At 38.7% G+C, this 25,172-nt stretch overlaps 1 protein-coding gene across 5 annotated transcripts in view; it reads left to right on the top strand.

Annotated features, from left to right (window-relative positions):
• Nucleotides 1–269: 269 nt before the first annotated feature.
• meis2a (Meis homeobox 2a) overlaps nt 270–25,172 on the top strand; it is a 115,057-nt gene continuing 90,154 nt past the window's right edge. The window contains exons 1-7 of one of the 5 annotated variants that reach the window (XM_039740986.1): nt 270–1,071; nt 1,688–1,920; nt 2,820–2,961; nt 3,454–3,504; nt 4,109–4,159; nt 4,948–5,097; nt 12,405–12,519. In XM_039740986.1, the coding sequence (XP_039596920.1) occupies nt 1,060–1,071; nt 1,688–1,920; nt 2,820–2,961; nt 3,454–3,504; nt 4,109–4,159; nt 4,948–5,097; nt 12,405–12,519 (754 nt within the window). In that variant the 5' untranslated portion in view covers nt 270–1,059. Of the gene's footprint in view, nt 1,072–1,106; nt 1,382–1,687; nt 1,921–2,819; nt 2,962–3,453; nt 3,505–4,108; nt 4,160–4,947; nt 5,098–12,404; nt 12,520–25,172 lie in introns of those variants that run through there. The other 4 variants (XM_039740987.1, XM_039740982.1, XM_039740984.1 and 1 more) reach the window with 4 other exon arrangements.

The raw sequence follows: 25,172 nt of genomic DNA, 5'->3' as shown, positions 1-25,172 counted from the left end.
GATCTGCGTGTGTAAATATTGCCTCACAGGTCATGGTGGGCAGAAAGTGTGTGAAAGTTTGGTCGTAACTATGTATTCTGCGGAGTTATATTTCTTTTAAGTTGGCGACTTTCCGACGCATGTTTCTCTTTCGTTCGCTCTACCCGCCCCTTCTCCGCCCCCTTCACCCCCCCCTTTCTTTTCTGTGTGATTTGCGTTCTCTCTCTCTCTCTCTCTCTCACACACACACACACACACACACACACTCTAATTCTGACTCTTGTTATCGGTGAAGAATTGGTTGAGTTAAAATGATGTGTTGCCTGGCTCCCCCCATGCGGAGTTGAAGCAGTCCTCATGCATACTCTGCATATCAGAGGCTTTGGTCTCTCCTCTTTCTATAGCTCTTGTAGGACTGGCTATGGCTACCACTACTTCCGGGTTCCGTCATTTCATTCTCCCGCCGATCAGCGCTGCAAACTGACTCCGTTCTATAAGCAAGCGAGCAGCCAACCTGCCAACACTTACTGACACTCACTCATCTCAGAGCGAGAGAGGGAGACGAAATACCTACAGGGAAACAGGAGAGATCTCAAAAATTCGATCGTAATTTCCATTGCTTTTTTTTTTCTCTCTTTACAGTACTAATAAAAAGCGATCCACTGCCTAAAAGGGAGACGCGGAGTTGTTGGAAGAAAACGGGCTAAAAGATTCCTCCTCTCTTGATCACCATCACCAACCATCATTCATTCATTACCTTGACAACCCCTGGCTTTGATTGACAGCTGGAGTGGCAAAAAGCCATGAGACACGACAGTTTAGTTACATGCGGGTTGTTGATGGGCCGATTGTAAACCTTCAGTCTGGTGGTTGACAATTTTTTTTTCGTGCAAAGGGAAAACAAGAAAAAAAAAAAACAATTGTACAAACTGTTGTTGGTCCTTCTGTTTGCCTTTTTCTGCCACACTGGAGAATTCACTAAGTTGATTGAGAAAAGGAGTCTTCCCACTAAATCACTTCCTAACCGGACTGGGATATTAAATATACGACACATCCAGGAGTTTATTGGAGCGCAGACTGATGGCGCAAAGGGTAGGTTTAAATCTCCAACACTTGCCTAAACAAACCCACTGTGAGAAGGGCCTATCCAGTTGCTCTCTTTGCTTAGCGATCGCGGCACAAATTTAAAGATAGTACTTAAAAAAAAAAAAAAAAAGATAAAATGATGAATTAATTCTATTTCACGTTTTTCAGCGCTGCTCTGTTCCTTTTCAACATTCTTGTTTAACCGGCGACCTTACTGCTAAATCACAGTGCTGTTTTCAAAGGGGGTCCCTAAGTAATTTGCTGGTTTTATGAAACTGATACGGACAAGAGGGATTGCAGATTTAAAATGTTCCTGGTAAATTCAGAAGCTTTCTTTCCTTCTTTTTTTTACTCTTTTTCTTTATCATTTTTTTTACTCTTTTGTTCAAGGCACACTTTTTCTCAGTACAATTAACTGCATGAGATTTTAATATTCTGTCTGTGTTTTTCCAACAATTATTTCAGAATAGTAACCGTTGCTTTTTGCTTCGATCTTCTGCATCTGATTCACTGCATTTTAATTTTACTTTTGTCTGTTTAATCGCCCTACGTACTTCTTTTACAATTTTTTTTCGCTGATTGTTCTGCTTATGTCTGTTATTCCACTCTATTCCTTTTTTAGTACGATGAACTACCCCATTACGGTGGAATGGACGGGGTGGGGGTACCTGCATCAATGTATGGAGACCCTCATGCTCCTCGACCGCTACCGCAGGTACATCACCTGAACCATGGGCCACCGTTACATGCCAGCCAGCACTACGGGGCTCACGCACCTCACCCCAACGTAATGCCAACCGGCATGGGATCCGCTGTCAACGATGTTTTGAAGAGAGATAAAGATGCAATTTACGGGTACGTGAAACCGATAAACACAGTTTTAAAACGGTACTTAGATGTAGTTTCGCGTGTGAACACGGGATAGCCCGCTTGTAAACTCTTACACCCAAGTATGAATTTAATGCGACTTTTTTTTTTTTTTTTTTTGCCAAGCAGTTTAACTTAACGGCAATTGCTTCTGTGCCAAGCTGAGATTTATCACCTTTTTTCATACTTGTACGTTGTAGTACTTGTAGTCAGTTTTACATGTTGTCATAATGTTGGCAGCATTGTTTTTAACAAAATAGTACTGGCATTTAATTTTCTTTTTTCATAATCTATTTAAAATTTCAGTTATAAAAGTAAGCCAAGTCACAAAATTATTTTAAAATAGATTAGATAGATAGATAGATAGATAGATATTTTTGACAACTTTTCTATTGCATGTACGACCATGTATGTCTTATATGACATTTATTTAAATTGCAATGGAAATAAACACAGATATTCAGATGGAATTAACTTTGCCTTAACAGCTAAAGTTGGCTGTTTCGACAAACACCTATATACTCTTTCAATTTTACAAAACAAACGCCGCTCTGAAATTGTGCTTAACTGTATTTGTTGTCTGCAGTATGTTAACTTGATTTAAATGTGCCTTTTGGAAAGGCGTAGGGTGTTGATGCTCCGGTTCTACCTTATGAGGTTTAAACAGTCATACGGCATTTTCAGAAAGCACTTCATGACAGCCCCAGTGTCGTTTTTTTGTAAGCTTTTGTCTTCGTTCGCTCGTGTAAAGTCAAATCAGTTGTGTGTAGGGTCTTAAGTGTTTCAGACTTGTCGGGGGGAGCGTTTTGCTGTTTTTAAGTTGGATAAAGTTTTTTTGGGGGGATTTATTTAGTGAGTTCTGAGGTTACTTTTTTACTCCGTTTCAGTCACCCGTTATTTCCTCTGCTAGCGCTGGTTTTTGAGAAATGCGAGCTGGCGACGTGCACACCCCGAGAGCCCGGCGTGGCAGGCGGCGACGTCTGCTCCTCCGACTCCTTCAATGAGGACATCGCCGTCTTCGCCAAACAGGTCAATTTTTCATATTTGCTCTGATCACATATTTTGAAAAAGTAATTGGTACTGTACAATTGTGATGCAGTCTTTTTTACTCCCTTAAAAAAAGAGCTACTAAGTTAAATTTAAACACTCTAGTAAACACGCCTTGCACACGTCGCCTGTGTGCTGAACAGGCACGTTATTTGCTTGTGAATGTTTTCTTTTGCAATGCTTTTAATTTAAAAATTATAGTACAATATATAATGACAAGTATGGATTCTGTCAATTTTGTTATTAATATGATAACCGTAACTAGTTGTATGTAATGACTTTGCAGCACTTTTCAAAGTGTTCATTTTAATACAAGTTACCAAATCAGGCCCTGTTTATTTTAATATATAATACAGTAATTCATGTTGTATTTTCTTAGATTGAAAATTAGATCTTAATCAGCTTAAGAGAACTCCAGTATGAGAGGAAGGGAAAAAAAAAGTAACACAATACACCTCATTCTGTTATTTGTAGGTCCGCGCAGAAAAACCCTTATTTTCTTCAAATCCAGAATTGGACAATTTGGTAAGGCATTCTTCTCTTTCTATATTTATTTGCGCTTAACAGAATGAGTATTTCAATCAACTGTATAAGCTGTTCGCATTTTAAAGATCTACAGTTAATAAAAATAGTTTATTTCATGAAAAAATAGTCTTTCTATATTTCTGTTTGACATTTGAGTTTTTAATGTTTTAATTTGGTTGTTAAGCCGTGCTGATTTATATTTTTCTTCGACTTTTGATTTATCCGCTGTTGTGTATTGTAAATGTTCATCAATTTATTATTATTATTATTATTATTATTATTATTATTATTATTATTATTATGTGATACTAGCGGAATTGTACTTTACTTTGAAAAGGCTTAGCAATTTGAGACAACTTAGTGAAAGACAGTGGTGGCAATCATACCCAATTTAGAAGTTCAGGTTGACAAGCCGAAGATGTGCGATCCACGTTTTATTAGCCAAATAATGGTGCTCGGAGCTTTGCGTTGGCTCACTGAGAGATTTACAAGTGATTTTTTAATGCGAGGGCAAATTATAATGTACATAATATATTATAATGGAATGCTTTTCTAATTACTCTAATTCAAATTACTCTCGTTTTGTTTTAACTTTTCCCTTTAGATGATTCAAGCCATACAAGTATTACGCTTTCATCTTTTGGAGTTAGAAAAGGTAAATTGAACCTGTTTGCAAATTACAATGTTTTAAATGGTGTCGCTTGTTTGTCCGATGCTTTTAAATAACATGATTGAGATTGTATTACACTTGTGCGTTGTGGCATGGCATGCGCACTTTTATTTACATCAATGTATTATAGAAAACGTGCATGAAGGTACACAGCAAAATCATCAATGTGGAATGAAATCTTATAGTGTTAAAGTAATCCCAAAAAACGGATATATGGAAGGAGTGTTTCCAGATATACACTCTGTGTTCTTTTTACAATGTGATTGCCTTTTTTTCTGCTCGGACGTTTTCCCAACTTAGAGCATTTTTAAAAGAATTTTCATTTTTAAAATGATCTTTATATTTTTTTCGGACAATAATGTTGATCACAGCGATTAGCCTGTAAATGTAGACATTGAGCAGTTGCTGTAAGTCAATGTAACCTTATAAAGATGCATTTTTAATCTTGAAAGGTATAATTTTCTGGCTTTGGCACTTACGTTGCCTTTGTATTAACAATGTGCAAATGCCCCCTTTATGTTAGCATGACTGTTTCTATCCAAGTTTAAACAATACATATAAGAGCATTGTGAACTCAGTAGATTGTTAGTTTTTGAACGGCATTTTTGCCTTTCAACTTGTTGCTGCAGTCTCTGGAGAATAATAACCACAGCAACAATTTTACTATTGTTTCCTTGCCTTCCACTATTATGCCCCCTAATTATAGTTATTCTTGGACTAGATTGCCTGGTTTCTCTTTCTAAAAAAAGAAATTATTTTTTGCTCCTTTATAGGTCCACGAATTGTGCGATAATTTCTGCCATCGGTATATCAGTTGTTTAAAAGGAAAAATGCCAATCGACCTGGTTATTGACGAAAGGGACGGCAGCTCAAAGTCAGACCACGAAGAACTTTCAGGATCATCCACAAACTTAGCCGACCATGTAAGCCATTTTGTCTTCTTTGTCGAGGGCTTGCTTGCTTGCTTGCTTTACTGTCAAGGGTTCGTTCAGACTTTGTATTTATATGTCAAGCTTGGCTTCGCACTCAGTAGAATGTTTCGTCGAACATTTTCGACTGTTTCCTGTGTTGCGTTGGAATTGAAGTCTGTGTGGAGGCTGATATCTGAAGTCATCTTCTGCTTTGTTGTGGTTTCCGTTTCCCTATCCTGCAGACACATATTGTCTACTTGCAGATAGAGCTGCTTGTTTTGGTGGGACACTTGTGTAACTCCAGATGATCGCATCCGCAGTGGCCTGGAATTGCGAGAGTACGAACTGATTCAGTCGATTATTGCGCATATGGATTTTTATGAGGCACCTTTGTTACTATCGCAGCGGACTGTATGTCATGTCCCGAGCTCCATCGTTTGCAGTTTACGTAGCGTTTTAAGGTGATGTTTTTCCAAAGTCATGAGTGTTTGCGCTAGCCGATAGGTGGCCGGTTCCAAAAAGCAATATGGCCTCGTAGGCAAAGCAAATGATGGAAATTGAAACGTGTTGAATGAGGGTAGAAACCTTAAAAATAATACCACGCTTGATTTCTTTGCGGTGTGCTTTTTTTAGTCCGGCCTAAACCTTCCTTGTGACCGCGTATGGATTTTGCAAGAGCCGCACACCAATGTTCACCTTTCGGCACTGCTGAGACACCGGGTTAAGGAGTAAAGCAAGTCCACCATAACGTTGATCTGCGAAAATCGCTACCAGAATGACAGTCAGTAAATAGCATTCTTATTAAAACAGGCACAGGGCGATGGCTGGGCAAAGTTGTTTTCTTTCTTTTTCTTTCCCACCACACAATAATTTGGTGAACAGTTGTATGATACTGCGAGTGCATATTTAAGCGATACTGTGACTGATTAATATCTATGAGCTGCAGATGCTCAAGCCTATTAGGCATTACAGCAGATTTAAGTGTTATGCAAAGTCACTTTGCTGCATCTGTTAAGTCTAATCCTTAATACTGTACTGAAAAAGACCTCATATTGTTTTCAGTAGTGATTGACCAAAAAAAAAAAAATCATCAAAACTTCATAACAATTTGGCCATGAGACAAACTTTACTTCAGCTTTAAGTGCAGAAATTAGAAATAATATTGCTTCGATAAACTAGCCGGTTTGATTTCAGGACAGATGGCAGATGCTCAAGCCAATTTTCTCTGTTTCATTATAATATTCAGATGTAGACATCATAGCCTGGTCCATTGTGTTGAGTATTACTTTGATAATTTGATAATTAAAGATTTGTGGAAATGAGTGGAGTGTCAATAACCAGCGCAAGTGTTTATGACAACTAATTTGTCTTGTTCCCATTATGGTTTGTCTCATCATTGGGGAATTTTAGATAAAAGATCCTTAAATCCTTGGGTCTGCTTTTTGTAGCAGTTCTATTGAAAAGGCTTCACGCCAAATTCGGTTCAGTTCAGAGTAGAAGTCTGTTTATTTATTGTTATTTTTTTGCTCTTTTTATATCTCTGAATGTTTGCTGACACCCATTTCAGTAGCAGTTTGTAATAGGAAAGAAAGTTTGCACTGCTGATTTTTCCATATCTGTCCCTTTCTATGTAGATTTATGTTTATTTTCGTATTATATGACTTAGAGTTATTTAGCTCTTTGAGAACCTTGAGTTTTGCGGCACAGCATGTATTAATTTACACTTTCTCAAGTAAGTTTTTTCAGACAAGACTAAACATAACATTTACCGATCGCATTTGAAGAGATGAGATATTGTTTGACTCATGAAGTAAAATCGCCAGGGAAAGAAAGCATTGGCCAACTGCGAGTCCAGTGACATGTATGCAGTATGCACGGCATAGAAATGAATAAAGGTGGATGGCAATTTGTTAGCACAAGTGCAAGACGAACAGAGATTTCAAGTGCTTTTGTTTTGTTGGTCAAAAATACACAGAAACCTGCTATGAGAGTATTGCTTTGAAAGAGGTTAAAATGTTTGGTGGCTGGAAAAGGTGCCATAAGTGAACGTATTCATAGTGAGTGTGGGCTTTGGGCTACAACTAGAGATGTAGTAGACAGTTGATTCTGGCAGAGCAGAAACACATAAAGGCAAGACAAGTTTTCGAGAGAGAGAGATATTTTTATTATTTTGTATTATTCATTACTATGTTTTTGGCTCAGAGGGAGAGGCGATGCAGTAGTTAGATATGCTAATTTATTTAGGTTGAATCTCTCACGTCCATTTTTCTTTGCTTTGATATGCATTTTTAATATGTAGCCCAAGGCTAGATCTCATTTGGTGAAAGTTGGTGCAGTAAAGATGATGAGCCATTTCACAATAATAGTAGCAGCCTGTTGTGTGTGTGTGTGTGATTTTGTTGTAGGGGTTTCTATTGCTTGTTTGTCAATGGGGTAGCAGTCTGTAATAGGCATTATTTCACTTGATATTTTCTGTCTTGTTGGAGCCTTATTATTTTCGCTGTAAAAGCATAAAGCAATAGGATTTTTGTGAATGCTGTACATTTAGTGTATAAATAAAAAAAAAACTGCAAATACTCCCCATTAATACTGTTAGCGACTGTTATGCAGATGTACAGTAGGCCACATTTGCTCTCTCAAGAGCCTACGTAGGTGTAAATGCTCAGGTGACTGATAATGATAAGTCATAACATATTTTGCTTCACTTACTGTACCTGTAGATTAGCATGAGTGTTTTAGGCTGTTTCGAGGTGACACATGTTGCATGCAGACTTGACTTCCCACGTGCATTAAAAAATACAGTACTTTTTTTTTTTTTGTTTCTACTACTTATGCTTTTCAGGGATAAGAAAAATAGAAAATCCCAGCTTGTGTTTTGATCTTTTGCTCAAGGTTGTCGATTAGCTGCTACAAAGGTTAAAGATAGGTCAACAAATCTGTGTATTATTTGCACAGAACCATTTCTGTTGCGCCTGATTTCATTTGGAGTTGCAAGAGACTGCCAGAAAAGCAGATTTATCTGTGTTTATGTAAAACGTGTAGAGCAATAATGTTTTTGTATTTGTGCCCAAAGAGAAAATTATATTGGCTATGGCATTCTAAACCACATAGTACTTCCTTACGTTTCCACTTTATTTGCATTTTTGTTTGTCTTCGACTCTAACCAGTGAGGATACCATTAGCCTGAGCCAACACTAGCTACATTTCAAACTCTGTTTGCAGACGTGATATTTGCTTTTTTGTACATTGATAAAAAAAAAGAAAAAAAAGAAACATGCAGGTAATGTTTTTGATAACTTTCTAAAGATAACAGGGCAGCTATGCTTCTCAAAAATATGTGCGTGTATGTGAGCAAGCATGAGTGCAGCGACAAAATTGTAGGGAATGTCCTCGTAAAGTTTGAAATTTTTTAAATTGGTGACGTGAAGGAGTTATGTCTCTGAATTACAAGAAAAAAAAAAGTAAGTGGACAGTTCAAGCACGCATAGGTTTTGCACTCAAAGAGTTTCATAATTAGAATAATAGGAAAAAAGTTAGTTGTACTATTGCAGAAAAAACGCTGGCAGAACTGTGCTGTGGGCTGTATTTAAAATAGTCACCAGTTAAATATTTATTTTTTATTTAGACAGAGAAAGTGTAGATGTTAATAGTTTGAAACTAGGATAGTATGTTTATATAAAATCTGACATTTTCATGTTAAGTAGACTTTGTAGGTTAACTTTCAAATTATTAGTAAAAAAAAATTACATGGCAAAGTTTTAATAATTGAAATAGGAATGGATATATGCGATGCTGCTCACCCTGGCAAAGGTTCGCTGATATTTACTGATGAAAAAGGTTTTGATTTGTGAAGCGTGTTTATTGGTGCAAGCCATCTAATAAAAAAAGACAGCAGCTTTCTCTAAAACATTGTAAAAGTGCAATTTATTTACATGTGCAGATTCATACTCTGTGACTGAAGTTTGCGTGGCAAATGTAAAATTAGTGCTCCTTCATTTTTCTAATTAGCTGTGTACAGAATTAGCAAAAAATGTGCATTGAAATATCCATAAAAATAAATACCAGATCCTTGCTAAAATATTTTAGATTTTCCAGATGGAACGTTTGTGTTTACAACCCGTTCTGTCGTTTCAGTTTTTGCTTGTTAGCAGTGCTGAGTGCCCTCTAAATATCAACAGTTAATATGGTGCCTTTTCTAATTTCAATGTCAGCTTTAAATGCTCGTTCTTTCCAGCAGGTGAATGACCACCCTTCTTTGGGCTCGCCTTTCACTAATAGGAAAGGAACCATGGTATTTATGTAATTATATATAAAAGAAAAATAGAAATTGGAAGAGTAGGCAAAAGAACAATTCAATGTATGCAACTTGCTGTTAAGATTTATAGGTTAATGCCATGCTTTACATGAGCAGAAAGAGCTTTTTAGCGTTTTAATTTCCCCAGATTGTAACACTATACAGTGGCATTGAAATCAGTGACCTGCACACCCAAGTCTCCGGGGAGCCGGCAATTAGTAAATAAAAGTATATCTTAATGTAAGATCTCAGCCTATCTTTAGTGTCTGTGATCCGGCAACATTAAAAAAAAAGGAGGTGTGGCACAGCTTTGAAGAGGTCTTTGATAAAATAAAGTTGTTTACGCCGTCAAAAGCTGCCTTTTCCCTCCATCTACCGAAAAGGAAGTGTGTTCCATTTTTGTGTACATAGAAATCCTCGACACTGGTCTGGTGAGTTTTTAGTTTAATCGCAGTGAAGGTGACATTTTTTTTTTTTTTTTTTTTATTATGATACCAAGGGATGGTCAGAAACACCGGCATTTTTTTTTTCTTCTTCTTTTTTTTCCTTTCTCGGCAATCCACTGTGTGTAAATGAGAAACAGTGGATAGCGACAGAGTGTTCTCTTGTGGCCTGACTAGTACAAGCTTTCCCCATATTGCCTCCTGCTTTTATATTAATTACAACTTGCATTATCAGCTGTGAGTCTGTAACCCAGCAAATAGAAAATGCTGCCCCGGGAGACCTAGCTTCTTGTATCTATTTTCCATCTACTTCTATTGTGCTGCACTTGGTATTTGCTTTTTTTTTCTCCTGGTAACTGTGCTCTTTAACACAATTAGAAAAGAGCAAGGAGTGATTCATATTTGACTCCTAATTATTAAGGCACTTGGGGATTGTCACACATATAATTTGCCCTTTCCCTTTAAATTCTGTTGGTGAAGCCGAGGAGTCACGCAGAAGGGGTGACTTACTGAAAACTTTAAAACGACAACAACAACAAAAAAATAAAAAAATAACAAAATCCGTAGACGTCGAAGGTCTCTGCCGAGTGCAGTTGCCGTGTTATATTTTTGATAGTACAGCAACAGACAGGACACCATCGAGCTTTAGAGTGGCAGGCTAAAGAATGGAATGAGTTAATGGTCAAGAACTGCTAAGCAACAAGTGGCCCTGTTTGATAAATATGTATAAGACTACCTGCACAACATGGCTCACAATGTAGCACTTGGCAGTCGAGCCACCCTGTGCATTGTGCATCTGCTGGGCTCTCTATGTGTGAAAATGTTAATGTAGTAAAGCGGCGGAGGCCGAACAGCAGCAATGGTGGCAGAGGAAAGAGAGAAAACAAAGTTTAGCAAGGCAAAGGCTGATCCATCGGGTTGAGCCGCAGGAAGCTGAATGGCCCAGCCTGCCTGGGCTTTGAGAGACAGCATTCGCTTTCCTTCTTGATAATGTTTGCCTTAAATCATACTGTAGGTGTTACTGGATAATTAATGTCATTTTCACATGTGTGGCAGCTAAAAGAAACCCCGAGTGCATAAATTAGTGGCACTCCATGCCTAGTCACAGAAAACCGTGGCCTAGGTGAACATGTTGCAATTATTGTTTTTATTCGCTCATTGTTGTAGGGGGCTCAAGGCATGCCGAGCTATTGTCTCTGTTCTTTTTCAAGCAATTCTTCCAGCCCTTTATCTGATTACCATCCGGCAAACAGCTGACGCTAAGAGGCTGCGGACGAAGTGAAGAGCCCCAGTGTACTATTCGAGCGTTTCCCTAATATGCAGATAAAAAGGAGGGAGCTTGGCTCGGACGTTTGCATTAGGCTACGTGTCCTCTTTTTTTTTTTCCCCATTTCTCTGTACGTTCATTTCAAGAGGCTTTGGGTGGGGAGGTGACGCTCTGTTCCATTTCGCCATCCAGAGAACCTTATGCGGCTGTTGGACCGGCTCGTTCCTTGCACAAAATGGTAATCCTTCGTGTGTATTTTTTGTGTGTCTGCTTGTAAAGTACATGAAGTGGACAGTTTTGTGAAAGGGACTACAGGTTAACAAAGATTGATTTGCTTTCTGCAACCTTATTCTCTTGTTAAAAAAGTTAAAGCCATAAAAGAAAGGGGATGCCGTCAGCTGTTAGTCATCCTCACTGTCACCCACAAGTTGGTGTTTAGCTGTGCAGTGCCAGGCCTTAGGCGGATCTGTTTCATGTGTTGCTTTTTTGGTTTTTGGAGGAAATTCCATCTTTTGCCTGCTTTCATGCCGCTTAGATAAAGCTTTTCCTGTACAGTAGAAATCCTGTTTTCCTTTTGGCAGCAACAGGCTTTTGGGGAGTGATTGGGGAGCAGTGGAGGAGGAGAATCATAAGGAATATGTTTGGCCAAGCTTCTGTCCCACCACCCAGTTGTTACCTTTGCAACCTGGGAGAGGGCTTTGCTTATTCGGCTTGGGTTGTACGTGTAGGGAGTGACTCTAGCTGGATACTCGTGCTCTGTGGCTCAACAGAGACTTGTGGTTTCCCAGTCAGATCCCATCAGTGATGTTTTACTGTGCTGTTAGCATGATGGTGATCACTTTCTTAGACAGTATATACCATAAAACCTGATGGCCTTGATTGACTGTCTTTTATTACCTTAGTGTGTCTCCTTTTGCAGTGGCTCTGAAATTAAGTATACTACTTCTATTAGAAATGGTTCTGGTAGTCTCTCCTGTGACCCCCATTACAGTGTGCTCTGCCCCTTTTGGTTAACCTGTTAGTAAACTTTATCATCCAGATTGTTATTTTAGCACAGCAAGAGCAAACTCTCTTGTAAAGCGTCATGTACAGTAGAATGAAGCTGCAGCTTTAATAAAAACATATGGCTATCAGTTGATTCATGCTGAATTTCTGAATTGTTAACATGTCTCTTTTTGCCTTTCTCTCAACCCACCCCCCCCATCCCCCAAACTTCCCACCATGGTGACATTCTGTTCTTCATTTGCTGTTGGAACTGTAACTGTGGAAAAAAAAAATACAAAAAAACAAAAAATCCTTGGCATGTATGCACCAGAACCCAGCATCGTGGAGAGACCATGATGATGCAACCTCAACGCACTCAGCAGGCACGCCAGGGCCCTCCAGTGGGGGCCACGCATCACAAAGCGGAGACAACAGCAGCGAGCAAGGTAAGAGGTCAGCTCCTTTATTCACTGCATGTGTGTCCGAGCAGCAGGGTTGTGACTGCGGTCTAACGCCATCCTATTTTTCCCTAACGACGAGACTTGTGCGTGCTCTTGTGATGCATACAGGATATGTGTGTTAAAACAACGTTTCATGTGGCTTCCATGTGAAGTAGATCCTTCAGTAGCTGTCCTTAATATTGAAGAGCTGGGCTTTTTGTTCATGTTGCTGGAGATACAAATTAATGAACTTTAATGCTCCAAATGTTTTGTCATGGCTGTCTAGGTTGATGTTTACTTCTGTTGGGTATCATTTTTGTTGTGTTGAGTCCCTAAACATCATGTTGTGAGGTTGAAATGTACCTTTATTATTGGCTTTGTATTTTTTGCAGGTTCTGACTTAAATATTACAATGCGGCTGATTAGTGGATAGCTGGCAAAAGTAGCAATGTGCTGTAGTTGACAAATACTCTTCTTTTCATCAAAGTGTGAAGGATTTCATGAGTGTTTAACTGCTTGTGCTGGTTTGTTAGAAAAGAAGTCAGTGAGAAAGAAAGGAAAAAAAAAAACAGAAAAGGATCTACAGAATATTGATTGTTTTACATGCAGAAGTACAAGTGACCTGTAATCCAGCAGGCATTTAGCAGTCGTTTTTTCCTGCGGAGGCCCAGTGCCACTGATCAATTGAGAATGAGACGTGTGCAATAACAGCTGCTAGCGGCGGGAGGCAATGATTTAAGGGTTAAATATATCATTAATAGAAATTTAACAATGAAAGCATCCTCCAGAAACAAAAGGGAAGAAAGGGAAGCAGATTTAATGGTCTAATGAGGCCATCTCCACTGAGCTGTTTTGTGCCAGGCTGACTCTGACCTTTTGCTTTGCTCAGGAGCTCGACACTTCATTTTTCACATTCTTGCAATTACGTTAACGCTTGAAGCATTTCTGATCCTAACTCGGCTAGCAGCACCAAGAATAACTTGACACTGGGAGTTACCCAACCCTACCCTACCCCCATCTTCCAAAACCGGTTTTTATGAAGAGGCCACTGAGGCCTCCGGTGCACTTTCTTGTCTTAGCTCACCTTTTCCCTCACACACAAACCCACACACGCACACACACACAGGCAGTGTCTCAGCAAGTGTGGGATGAGAACAGCATAGCACCCGAGAGAAAATACTGCCTGGTGAGAAAATTAAAAAAAATAATAATAAAAAAAAGCCCTCTGTTGTGCATTAGAAGGTGCGCAGCTCAGAAATCAAACCATTTCCTTCAGCAGCCCCTTTGGGTCTTGTGTTTCCTTTGCACTTTCCACAGACTGCTAAAATCTTTGCGATTACATAATGTCTGCAGGAGTGCTTTCAAATGATTACTAAGTAGTAAGCAGCAAATACATGCTTTGTTTTAATATTGTTAGTTTTAGTATTATCAAGATTTGCTTTTTTTCTGTAAAAATGTGACATTTCATGTTGTAACATCATCAGGAGAGTCTTCCGTGAAGTTTCCTAAATTTGACAAAGGCAAAGTACTCCAAACTCATGCGTTGACCCTCACAAAATGGTTTCTACTTTGTTGGATTTGTATCTCTCTCTCTCCCTCTCTCTCTCTCTCTCTCATTTTTCTTTAACATAGTCATCCTGATGGGACTTGCTGTGCGAGTTATCTTGCTCAAAGTGTCTTCGGTTAGAAAGATCAATTTTCAGCTTGAGGCCAAGGGCAACAAGGAAACTATTTGAGATTAAATCTCACACAGATTAGTAGACTCAGGGTATGGTTTGATTTTTTTTTTTTTCAGATTACTAAATTCAATACTTGTCATGAGTGCTTCAGAAGTTAAAATGTCTGTCGTGCAGGACTTGTGTGCGTTTTCTGAATGGTGGGCGCCAATGCCATCTCTGATAGACTGTCATAAGGAGTTTCTCTTTATTCCTAATGTACCTGCCCAAGGACTACAGTAAGCTTACCAGCAGCCGCCTTATGTGCTGCAGGGACTAATGACTTGCCTGCTTGACTGTCCGTGAAACACGACACAGTGAGCAGCTCTGTTTCTCATCATCGCTTCTTTATATTTCTTTCCACACATCCTAAACACTAGTGGGGCAAGACCTCAATCTGACTAAACTCTTAAGTTGTCTGGAGCCTTTTTTAATACCCTTTTTTGGGGTCATGTAGTTTGGGTCAAGGGTCGTCTCAAGTGGCCTGAAGCAAAAATGTGCCAATCCCTCCTGACAGTCTCTGAAATTATAGCGCCCTAGTGTATGTGCTCCACTGTATTGTTGGAAAGGACACAGTACTCCATGTTTAGGAGACGGCAGAGACACTGAGGATGGGTCCAGTTAAAATGCAAAGGCTCTTCAGCTAATTGAATCCCGTGGTGATCTCCATGAGTGTCACTATAAGCAGAGTTTGTGCCCGTGTCCTATCCTGTTTTTAATAAATTGACTTGTGAGATAGGGTTTGCATACGACAGTGGTTGGCACTCTGCAAGTCTGTTAAAATACATTTTCAGATCCATTGGGCAAAACGTACCATCTGTGTTAATGAGAATCACTGATTATTTTTAATAACTTTCAGAGACGTGCATGTCATTAACCAATGAGAGATAATCCTCCTTCCCCATCGCAACACTGAAAGTGTAACTCATGTTGCACTAACCGAGAAGATCTTTTTGAAGCAGCCCCTTGTAATCTTCTGCTGGCAGTTTGTTTTTCCATCCATGCACTTCTGATCCCACTTCGTTTTCTAGTCAACTAGGGAGCCAAGCTGCAAAATCCACCGCAGAGTCCATTTCTCTCAACTTGTCCTTCACAGGCGAATTTAAGTTCCCCATTTCTCCAAAGGGAGGAAAAAGTTGTATGTGAGTGCTGCACATGTCTTCTTGAATGATCTTGTCTCCTTGTACAGCTGCACAACAGCAACACATTTGGGAATAGAGATGAAAGTGGAGATAAAATAAATAAAAATTTCAGCTCTTTTTCTTGTTTAATTTATTAACATGAATGTTTTAGTTGGTTGCTGATTTTTCACAGCTGGTTTTATTCTCACTGTAGGAACACTACAACGCAACTTTGTAGTGAACAGGCTATTCTTAAATGTACCACCTGTTATTATGGTATATATATTGACACTTATACGCACATTTCAATATATGTACCGGTTTACCGCATGTACTGTATATATCAGGCAGGACACTTGAGAACAGACCGCTTTCTGGAAGGCGCAGCATTTGCATTGGAACTGCATTTCAGTGATGGAAGACATGCAAACCAAAATTGCACAGACAAGTGGATGAACTCATCTTTGCCAAGTCAGCCCACCTTCTATCCATTCATCCTCTAAACCTGCTATTTTCATTTAAGAATTGTTGGGTTCTGGCAGGATCTGGTGAAAGACAGGATCCACCCCATATATGATGGGCATGCTGCTCATTTGTGTATTCAAACTTAATAACAATCAAACAATTAAAAGTTATCAGATAACCAAATATGATCATCGCCAGGGCTGCAAAAGAAAACTGGAAAAATCAGTTATGAGCACAGGAAGAACATGCAAACTCTTCAGATGGTTACTGGGCTAGCCCTCAGTTACACTATGGATATGTCAATATGTACATACAGTATGTAAGCATTTGTGCCATCTATATATGGTGATATATACGGTAAATATGTACCTGTACATGCATACACACTCCATTAAGCTAAGGATTTAACAAGAACAGGCCTTTCAGCTCAATACATCTTATCTTTAATTAATGCTTTGAAAACAAGAATAATTTGTGACTTAATTATCCTCAAAGGCATTCCTTCATTGACAACTATATCGTTTATTTAGAGTTAAGTGCACAAATAAAAGTTTGAATGTGTATTCCCTTACTGAGAGCATGTGCATTACAATTTTGCTGAATTTTAATTTTACTCTTTTAACCTTTAAGCACAATAGGCAGTGTGGTGCAGTGGTTAAGGCTTTGGACTTCAAACCCTGAAGTTGTGATTTCAAGTCTTGTCACTGGTAACTGTGTGTGACCATAACCAAGTCACTTCATCTGCCTGTGCTCCAAAAGAAATGTAACTGATTGTATCTCGGAAGTTGCAAGTCACCCTGGATAAAGGCGTCAGCTGAATACGTCAGTAATAATAACATTTCGTCTGCTTTTAGAAATTCTTCTCATTGTCATGTCATATCAGACCTAAAACCTCTGAGTCCAATTTGTAGAGGTTTTTAAAACCTGATCGACTATCCATAAGTGAGACCATATTGTGCCTGTAATCTGTTTTACTGTATATACTGGTAAATGTATGTTAATCAAATTAAAATTGCATGGCTTTTGAAAGCTTTTTAAAGAAAAGTTATAAGCAGTCATAATATTTGTGACTCGATTGGATTTTAAAAAGGGCCCATATGCGCTTCACACATATGTTTGTATGCTAAATGCTTTAGCGGCCTTCACTTACCAATGAATGAGGCACATTACCTGCATTGTGAGGGAGCATCAGTTACGGCACTATAGCCATGTTGCGCGTTTCCCCAAGGGCGATCCGGCTCATAAGATCCTCATTGTTGGGGACCCGATTGGCTGGACCAGGCCAAGGGGTCGCCCACGTAACACCTGGCTGCGGCAGATAGAGGGTCATTTCTGGAGGATAGGACTGGACCGCGTGTCTGCCTGGGGGGGTTGCCAACCGGGATCCCGAGCTGTTTCGACGTGTAGTGGATGTGGCAACGCACTGTACCAGTGCATGTTCCCCAACTTGACTTGACTTGACTTACCAAGAACATTTCATGTCTGGTCACATATTTGCTCAGCTTGTCTCATGTGCCAACTTAAGGCGACAATTATATATCCCAGTGAGTGATGGGTATCTACTCAAGAAAATGGTAAAATCATCTGCATTCATATTTTGCACGTTATACATATGCTTTCAAATTAACCATTTTAGTGGAAGAAGTAATAAAGATGGATGAAGAAACTTTACGAATCGACTTGTTTAATGCTGTTGCAAACAAAAAGATAAAAAAAGACAAGATGTATGATGTATTTGGATGTCTGTGACGCAGTATCGTAAAACGCTTAACACACCTTCCCACTTTCTCAGCCAATCAGAGGCTGGGTTTTCTTCTTGTTGACCAATGCATTATATATGGGATGTCTGCATGTGAACAGTCAGAACGATGTACGCCTGGCACCAACCAATCTGAACCTCTAATTGTGTTTTCTTGCTTCAGTTGATATTTTTAACAATACTCCATCACTGGCTTTCAAGCAGGCCCTCTTCAAAAAAATGAAAGACTTATTTAGGCTTTGAAAACTTTGCTAACAAGTCAATGCTGCTTTGTGGACAATCAATGTTTCTAACTTTTATCTGCAACTTTCAGCATTGTGAATTAGGACCATGTCCTGTATCACTTTTGAATGATCATATACGCCGTTGACTTGCAAAGGTTTGAAGATGAACTTTGCACAAATTCAAACTTTGACATCTTTATTTTGAGTTCATGGCTCTGATTGCCGCCTGTATTTTTTTTTTTTTGCTGGTAGAAGAGGAGGGTGGGGGTTGGTGGGTTACAATGTATTTTCTACACTTAGCAGCATTTGGAAATTCCTTGCCCTATGAATAGGCACAATTCCCAGAAATATTGAGGCGGCTGGCTTGTAAACCAAGTGCATGCTGACTCCTCAGAAGCTTGCTTCATTACAAACTTCCATTTTCTAATTTGTAGATTTTTCTCGATTTCAGATTTTTCAAGACCGTTGCTGTAAAGTAGATTTGTTGCATCATTCGAAGCTTTAGGAACCTTTTATTCTTTGAATAACCCTTTCGGAATTGACAAAAAAAAAAATCCTTTTGGAATTGAAACAAAGGGCCTTGTTGTATTTGTCTCAGTAACCTTTGCTAAAATCTAAAGGGGTGTCTACTACAGCCTGTTAGGGTTTAATTTAGGATCGTAATTAAACTTGAATACGGCCTCATAAACAAAAGATAACCAATAAAGCAGCCCCAGTCCCTGCTGTTTGATAGCCTTCATCCCCAGCTGCTTCAACACTGATAATTTTTACACAGTCAACTACCTCGCGCTCAGTGGTGCTGGCAGAGTGGCAAGGGTCAGAAGAACCCCTTAAATGGCAAAAGTGACATCACGTAAAGGTTATCTGTTATTTTGCAGAAAGACATTTCGATCTGATGGAGGGAAGTGACGCTCCCAGGGAGCATGGCTTGCTGCTTTCGTACACGTGGATTTGCATTGTTGGTAGTGTTATATGCTGTCGAGACAGAGAGCGCGCTTAACAAATGTCTTTATTTTTTATCTTTGTGATAAATGACAGTGCATTCTCTTATTATATTGTATCGTTTTGGATATCTCAATGTCTTTTCAAATGTTATAGAAACTCTTTTATTCGGGTGGGGCAAATGTTGAAAGCTGAGAACAGTTACTTGGAGAAGGTAAAAAAAAAAAACAAAACAAAACTGAGGGATACTTTCATGATCCCATTAGCATAAGAGTGGGTAAATTATTCATGCCATGTACTGATTCAGTAGGGAAAAGAATAGTTAATGCACATAGTTTTAAAATGTTTTCCTTTCTGGTCCAAGAGTGATTTCTTGCCGGATTCAGCGTTCAAGTCGTTTACTGTAAAGCTCTAGTGGCATGTCTTGAGAGGCATTTCAAATTGTGCACCTCACTCACTGGAGACCATCTGGCCTTCATCCAAAAGGTGATTAAACAAAATGATCAGCTTTTGCTCCTCGCTAACGTGCCCCCTTCTTGGGATTAAATAAGGCCAGTGCTCAGAAAGACAAGACTGAGAGACTGCTACTGTTTTTTTCTTAATATTCCCCATCCGTGTAGCCACTAAAAGTAGACACCCCCTCCACTGCACTAACTTTTTGCAGTTTTCAGATGTTCCTCAGGCGTCGGTGCCATCAACGTGTCCTTATGGCCTATAATCACGAACAGCTTGTGTGCACGGCCTTGTTCTAAGTTTGCAGGAAAACAATTCGTATTAGCTGGATGAGGCTAATGTGCAAGCTAATGTTCAATCGGACATAGGGAAAAAATTACTAAAATTATTCTTACAGCAGTAAAGGAGAATGCAAGCAATGTGCCGTTAGGGAGTGCTAGGATTTGTCAGTGTTTCCTCAAGAGTGTACATTTGAGAGTGCGCATATTCTGATGGTGCTGGACATTCATTTATTTTTATATTGCAAGAACCATTAAGAAAAAACTCATTAATAATTATGTTTTGTTATTCATTTGGCCAGAGGAAGTTGTGGCTTGGGTCGTGCAGTGTTTCAAGCTGTTGTCACTCAGCCACGGGGACCTAGCTTACAATCCTGGCCCAGGCATTACCTATATGGAATTACCACATTCTGCCCATGTCTGATATTACTCCCGAAACTCTAGTGTTCCACCACAAACCACCCCAAGATTTGTGTGTGTGTATGTGTTAGACCCGCTGACAGCTCTAAGCTGGGGTCGTGGTTAGTGTGTGCTCTGCAGTGAATTTGCACTTTGGGCTGCTTCTTTATGTTGCTGGAATAGGCCCTGGCTGCCTGCAACCATGAACTGGATGAACAAGTTAAGAGAATGGATTAAATTTGGAATTTTAAGAAGCTAATATTTGCCAAGATGAATGCACAGTAATGAAATGCGTGTATAAGTGCTAGTTTATGTTTTGTCACATGATGGAGGTGACTCTGGGCATATTCACCTTTCACTTGTCTGGCAATGTGATGGATTTTTTTATAGGTGGTAGCAGTCATCCATGCTGATTCTTTTCTTTGCCTGCCTGGAGCTCAATGGTCTCATTCTCCAACTCGCCCGTAGCATGGCATACAAGTTTTCTGTGCACAGTAACATTCAACAATCTTGATCGAAATCCTACAGTCAGCCTTGCATAGCACATCACAACTCTCGTCTTTCACTTCCACGGGGCTTTCGCCTAAATTGTACTTTCGCCTTAGTGGTGGCTAATGCCAGCACCTGACTCTCCATTGCGTACTGGTGAGAGTGCAGTGTGGCCCACTATAAACCTGCAGCAATTGGTCACTTCTAGGCATTGTTTTATCCTTCTGCAGCAAAACACTCTGTGGGAGTTAGAGGGCAGTATGGTAACTCTGAGTCCAACAAATCTGAAATGTTAAAGTGGACAGGCAGATAAAGCTAGGAGTTAATATAAATGGTGTGGATGTGCATTGCATATACATTACAGATGCATATGCCTGTATGAGTGTGAATTTATCAATGCATTGTGTGGGTATCTGCTGTGTAAATCGAATGTGTGTTTGATATAAATGTAACAACATTTGCTGCATTTATATATTTGGAAATACACACACATATATATACAGCATATGGTGAATGTGTGGTAGTGATATGCATATATAAATATTTGGAGAGAATGCATACTTTATATATTATAAAAAAAAATATAAAAAATATAAATCCAGTGTGTATATGTGTGTATATATATATATAACTAAACAACATGTGTGATATATGCAAAGGTGAATTATATAAAAAGACTGAGGTAGTGTCAGTGTTCTCGTCCTTACCAACAGCTTCATCGCTATATTGTCTTTTCTTTAAAGTTAACATCTTGCTATAGAATGTTCCCAATCAATTAGAGGCTGCCTAGACATCCCAGAAGCAGCCAGCCTTTAACAGTTATAATCATACCGAGTCTGATCTCGTTGTATAGCAGGAGGCTTACTTAGAGGCAACTTCTCAAATAATATCTGACTTGCTAGGACCCCATTAAGGCTAAGAGAAGGGTTAAAGAGGCCATGTTTCTGAAAGGCACACCTGCGGGGTGACTTTAAACCCCTGCCGAAGCACTTCTCCAATAGCATTTAAGGTGTGCTTATTTGGGAATTAACCCCTAGTCTAAGCTTTAAGTTTCCTTCTTTCTTTTGTGTTTATTTGACTGCCCTGGTGCTCTTTTCAGGTTTTTAGTCACTCTCTCTCTCTCTTTCTTGACTTTTAATCCCTGCTCTGTCTTTATATCCAAAAACTACATGGTCTGAGGTATTTTTTTTCTCTTAAATATTTGGATCTAATCTTGTAATCTAATAACTGCTAACTTGGAAAGGGAGGGTGTGCAAAGGGGATTCGGAATTCTAAATGGCACTTTTACCCTGAAGGTATTGCTTTAAAACCTGCTAGCAAACTAAATTGGATGTTGGGGTGTGTATGGTATGGGGGTGGGATTGCACCTTTTTTCTAATGTGGTAAACATTGTTTAGCTTATGGGAGAATGAATATAGGTGAAAGATAATTCCACAATAGACAGAAAGTAAAAAAACAAAAAAAAAAAAAAGAATTTCAGCTATTAAGCCTTCATTGGCCACCAGTAAACACGCAGTATATTTACCAAATTATTATTATTATTATTAAGGCACTTACTCTAAAGCATCAAATGGCTCTAGCACAGATGTTACAAATATGTTTCTTATGTGTGTGTAATCAATGATTTGTTTACTAAAATGAGAAGGTGTATTTTTTTCTGTAATAAACATTAATACAGAAAATGTCTTTAATTACCTCGCATGAAACTATACCCAGTGTGCTCATGACAGAGAAGGTCTTGTTGTTAGACATTCCAGCCTCTCTCTCTCTCCGCCTGAATTTTGTATTTAGTATGTCACTGTTTAACCAAAAAGTGAAAAATTTCACAATTGCATTTTGCTCACTTATACGTAATTACATAGACTTTGAAACAGAGAAGAACGGTTTCAAAGAAATAAAAGCAGCTGAAGCTTCAAATGGTCAAGTTTTAGAACTGAACTGAAGCCTGATGTCTAAATGGCATTGCTGCTGCTCTTAAATTAGACCCTGTCCCCATGTCTCCTTGAGATTACATGTCAGTTTGGCCTTATATATGACATTAAAGTTCAGCACACTAAGGGCACTTTACCCAAACAGCGTCTTTTTAGTATCTATCTATCTATCTATCTATCTATCTATCTATCTATCTATCTATCTATCTATCTATCTATCTATCTATCTATCTATCTATCTATCTATCTATCTATCTATCTATCTATCTATCTATCTATCTATCTATCTCTTTCCTTTTTCATATGTATCTATTATATAGTGTGTTTCCTATCTATCTATCTATCTATCTATCTATCTATCTATCTATCTATCTATCTATCTATCTATCTATCTATCTATCTATCTATCGCTATGGGCACATTCACTAGAATGTTAAAAGTTTGAGAGCTGTATAGCAACTTACAAATATGTAGTAATTCAATTGTTAGTTTCTCATATAGAATTCTTTACACCGAGCAGATTCAGCGTTCACATGCATTGTTTTAACTAGTCCCATGTTGATTCATTGTAAGTATTCTGACTTTATTCATATTAAAGCACTGGATTTATTATTATTTTTTCACAATGGGAACAGTACATTGTTAACTGTGAATGCACGCATTCTGGGATGCAACCTTTAGACAACAGTGTGTCTGCTGGAGACATCTGTGAGGAGTGACCTCTTGACCTAGAAAAGAATGCTATGAAGGTGGGGGAATGCAACTACCCTCTATGGCCTGAAGGACATTTAAAATGTGCACAAGAAACCATTCAAATTGTGTAGCTATTAAAAAAGATGGGCACCGCGTAGGACTGGTCTTATTTGTACCCAGAGGCCTGCTTCTCTGTTGCCTCATGAGATCGTTTTCATCCTTTATAAGTCAGAAGGACCCCAATAAAAGTAAAGGTTATTCAGAAACACACAGTTAGGGTGAGAGGTGCTCCCTGCTGCAAGGGTTACTGCTTTTCAAGACACCTGCTATTGTGTGGGCGCCTATTAGCTCCTCATTGTTAGAACAAAATTAGCTGTGCTTCTGTTTGCTGCAGATAGTCAACAACAGAGTGACTGCTTGCTAGAAAGAGATTTATCTCTTCTCTTTGAGCAAGGTGTCAGAGCTTTAATACCAAAAAGAACACAGAAGACTTGTAAAGTTTTTTCATTGTTTGTTTAATATATTATTACTATTACAGTTAGCATTCACGTTTTGTTAAATTAATCTTCCTCTTAGTTCACTTTATTTTTATACAATGTACTCACAGCACAATACACATTTCAGCTTTAATTTGGAGCAGAACCTGCACATGGGATTGCTAGGGCATGCGCCTTTAAAAGCCACGAGCAGTAAACAACAGGAGCGTTAAGCCACTACTGCAGTTATGTCACTGCCAAGTTTTTTTTTTTTTTTTTTAACTCTATTGTATAACATGTTTTCAGTGCCAGTTTATCCTATGGAAATTTTCGCGCCATGGTGTAGTCTATTTTCTTTTTTTTATTCAAGTACCTGTTGTACCTGTTTCCAGTTATTGTTGGTTCCTGCCAGGTTTCTCATAATCTCCACTTTCTGGAGTTTTGATCGTTTCATTGCCTTTTTCACAACAGGAGCACCCTATTGCACTTTTTCGTTTCTGTCTGTTATTATCCTCAATATTACCAAGAGCCCTGCCTTTCAAATAAAAAACCGGTTCATTTAAGCCATGGGCAGGCTATTAAAATTGTTAAAAAGAAAGCTGGTTGGGGAAAGAACATGTTTGCTGGGGGCATTTTGCCATCTTTGCTAGTAAATGTTTAATATCTAGTATATTTTAAAGTACTATAACATCAAGATTAAGTAACGTCTACTGAAGGTCTTGCTTTCTTCAGAGCCTTGCATGTCTTTGGTGGTCAACATCAGTCCCACCCCCCTTCCCACTTTTTCCTTGGTCATTTGGTGTCATATTGTTTCATTGTGTTGTGGTAAACTGTTTGCAGAGGTTTGCCTTCTTCCAGTCTAATTTTCGCCCAGGTTAGAGTTTCCCATCAGAGCCATTTCACATGTGCACTAAGGGTTCTCTTGTCTGTGCTTTCAGTTTCTAATAAATGTTTGCATTTTTTCTGTTTGTTGGTGTGAACTCTGTCTTTGCAGGTTCTGTTTGAACTGTGATGTCTGCCTTTGCTTTACTATACATAATACAGACATTGAGCTATGGCATTGTAGAGTTGTAAGTGGACCAGCGTCATGTTTTTTTTCTAACTAGTTTGCTGTTGTTTTTCCTTATATATCATGAGCAAAATGCACAACAATGAAAAAATTAAAAAAAAAAATGTATTAAGGAGAAGTGGTTTGTTATTTATTAAAATCTTCAGATCACTCTCTGCTAATCCTGTTGCAGTGCAAATTTGCTTCAGATTTCAGAATAGTCTTTTCCATATTGTATGGTTCAGAGTTCATGTACGTTTTTACATGGTTTTTAAGCTTTGAATGTTTGTGTTTTTATAATTTTGCACTAACTTACTGCACAGTATTAAAAAATACTTTATTGATCTATAATACAGAATGCAGTTCACACACTAAATGTTTATTCTTTTTAATTGTACATTTTATATTATATGAGCTACACTATAACAATTATAATAACAATAATTAGTCCCATCTCCTGCAGCTGCATGGCCCCCCATTAAAGTCTCTTGCAAACTTCTCCTTGAGCCCGAAAATGATATTATTTACAGCACGCAGTTATGCACTCATAAACACATTCTTGTCAATTATCACCTTCAGAGGAATGTTCTAGAATCTCTAAATAATGGTAACTCCACACCTCAAAACATTTAACTCTTAGGTTTTTTAGTACATTCACATAGCATA

This window comes from Polypterus senegalus, chromosome 18, assembly GCF_016835505.1.
Source record: "Polypterus senegalus isolate Bchr_013 chromosome 18, ASM1683550v1, whole genome shotgun sequence".
In the NCBI taxonomy this organism is placed as follows: domain Eukaryota; kingdom Metazoa; phylum Chordata; class Cladistia; order Polypteriformes; family Polypteridae; genus Polypterus; species Polypterus senegalus.
Note: the sequence above shows the minus strand (reverse complement) of the source record. Positions and strands in the feature narration are given on the sequence as shown.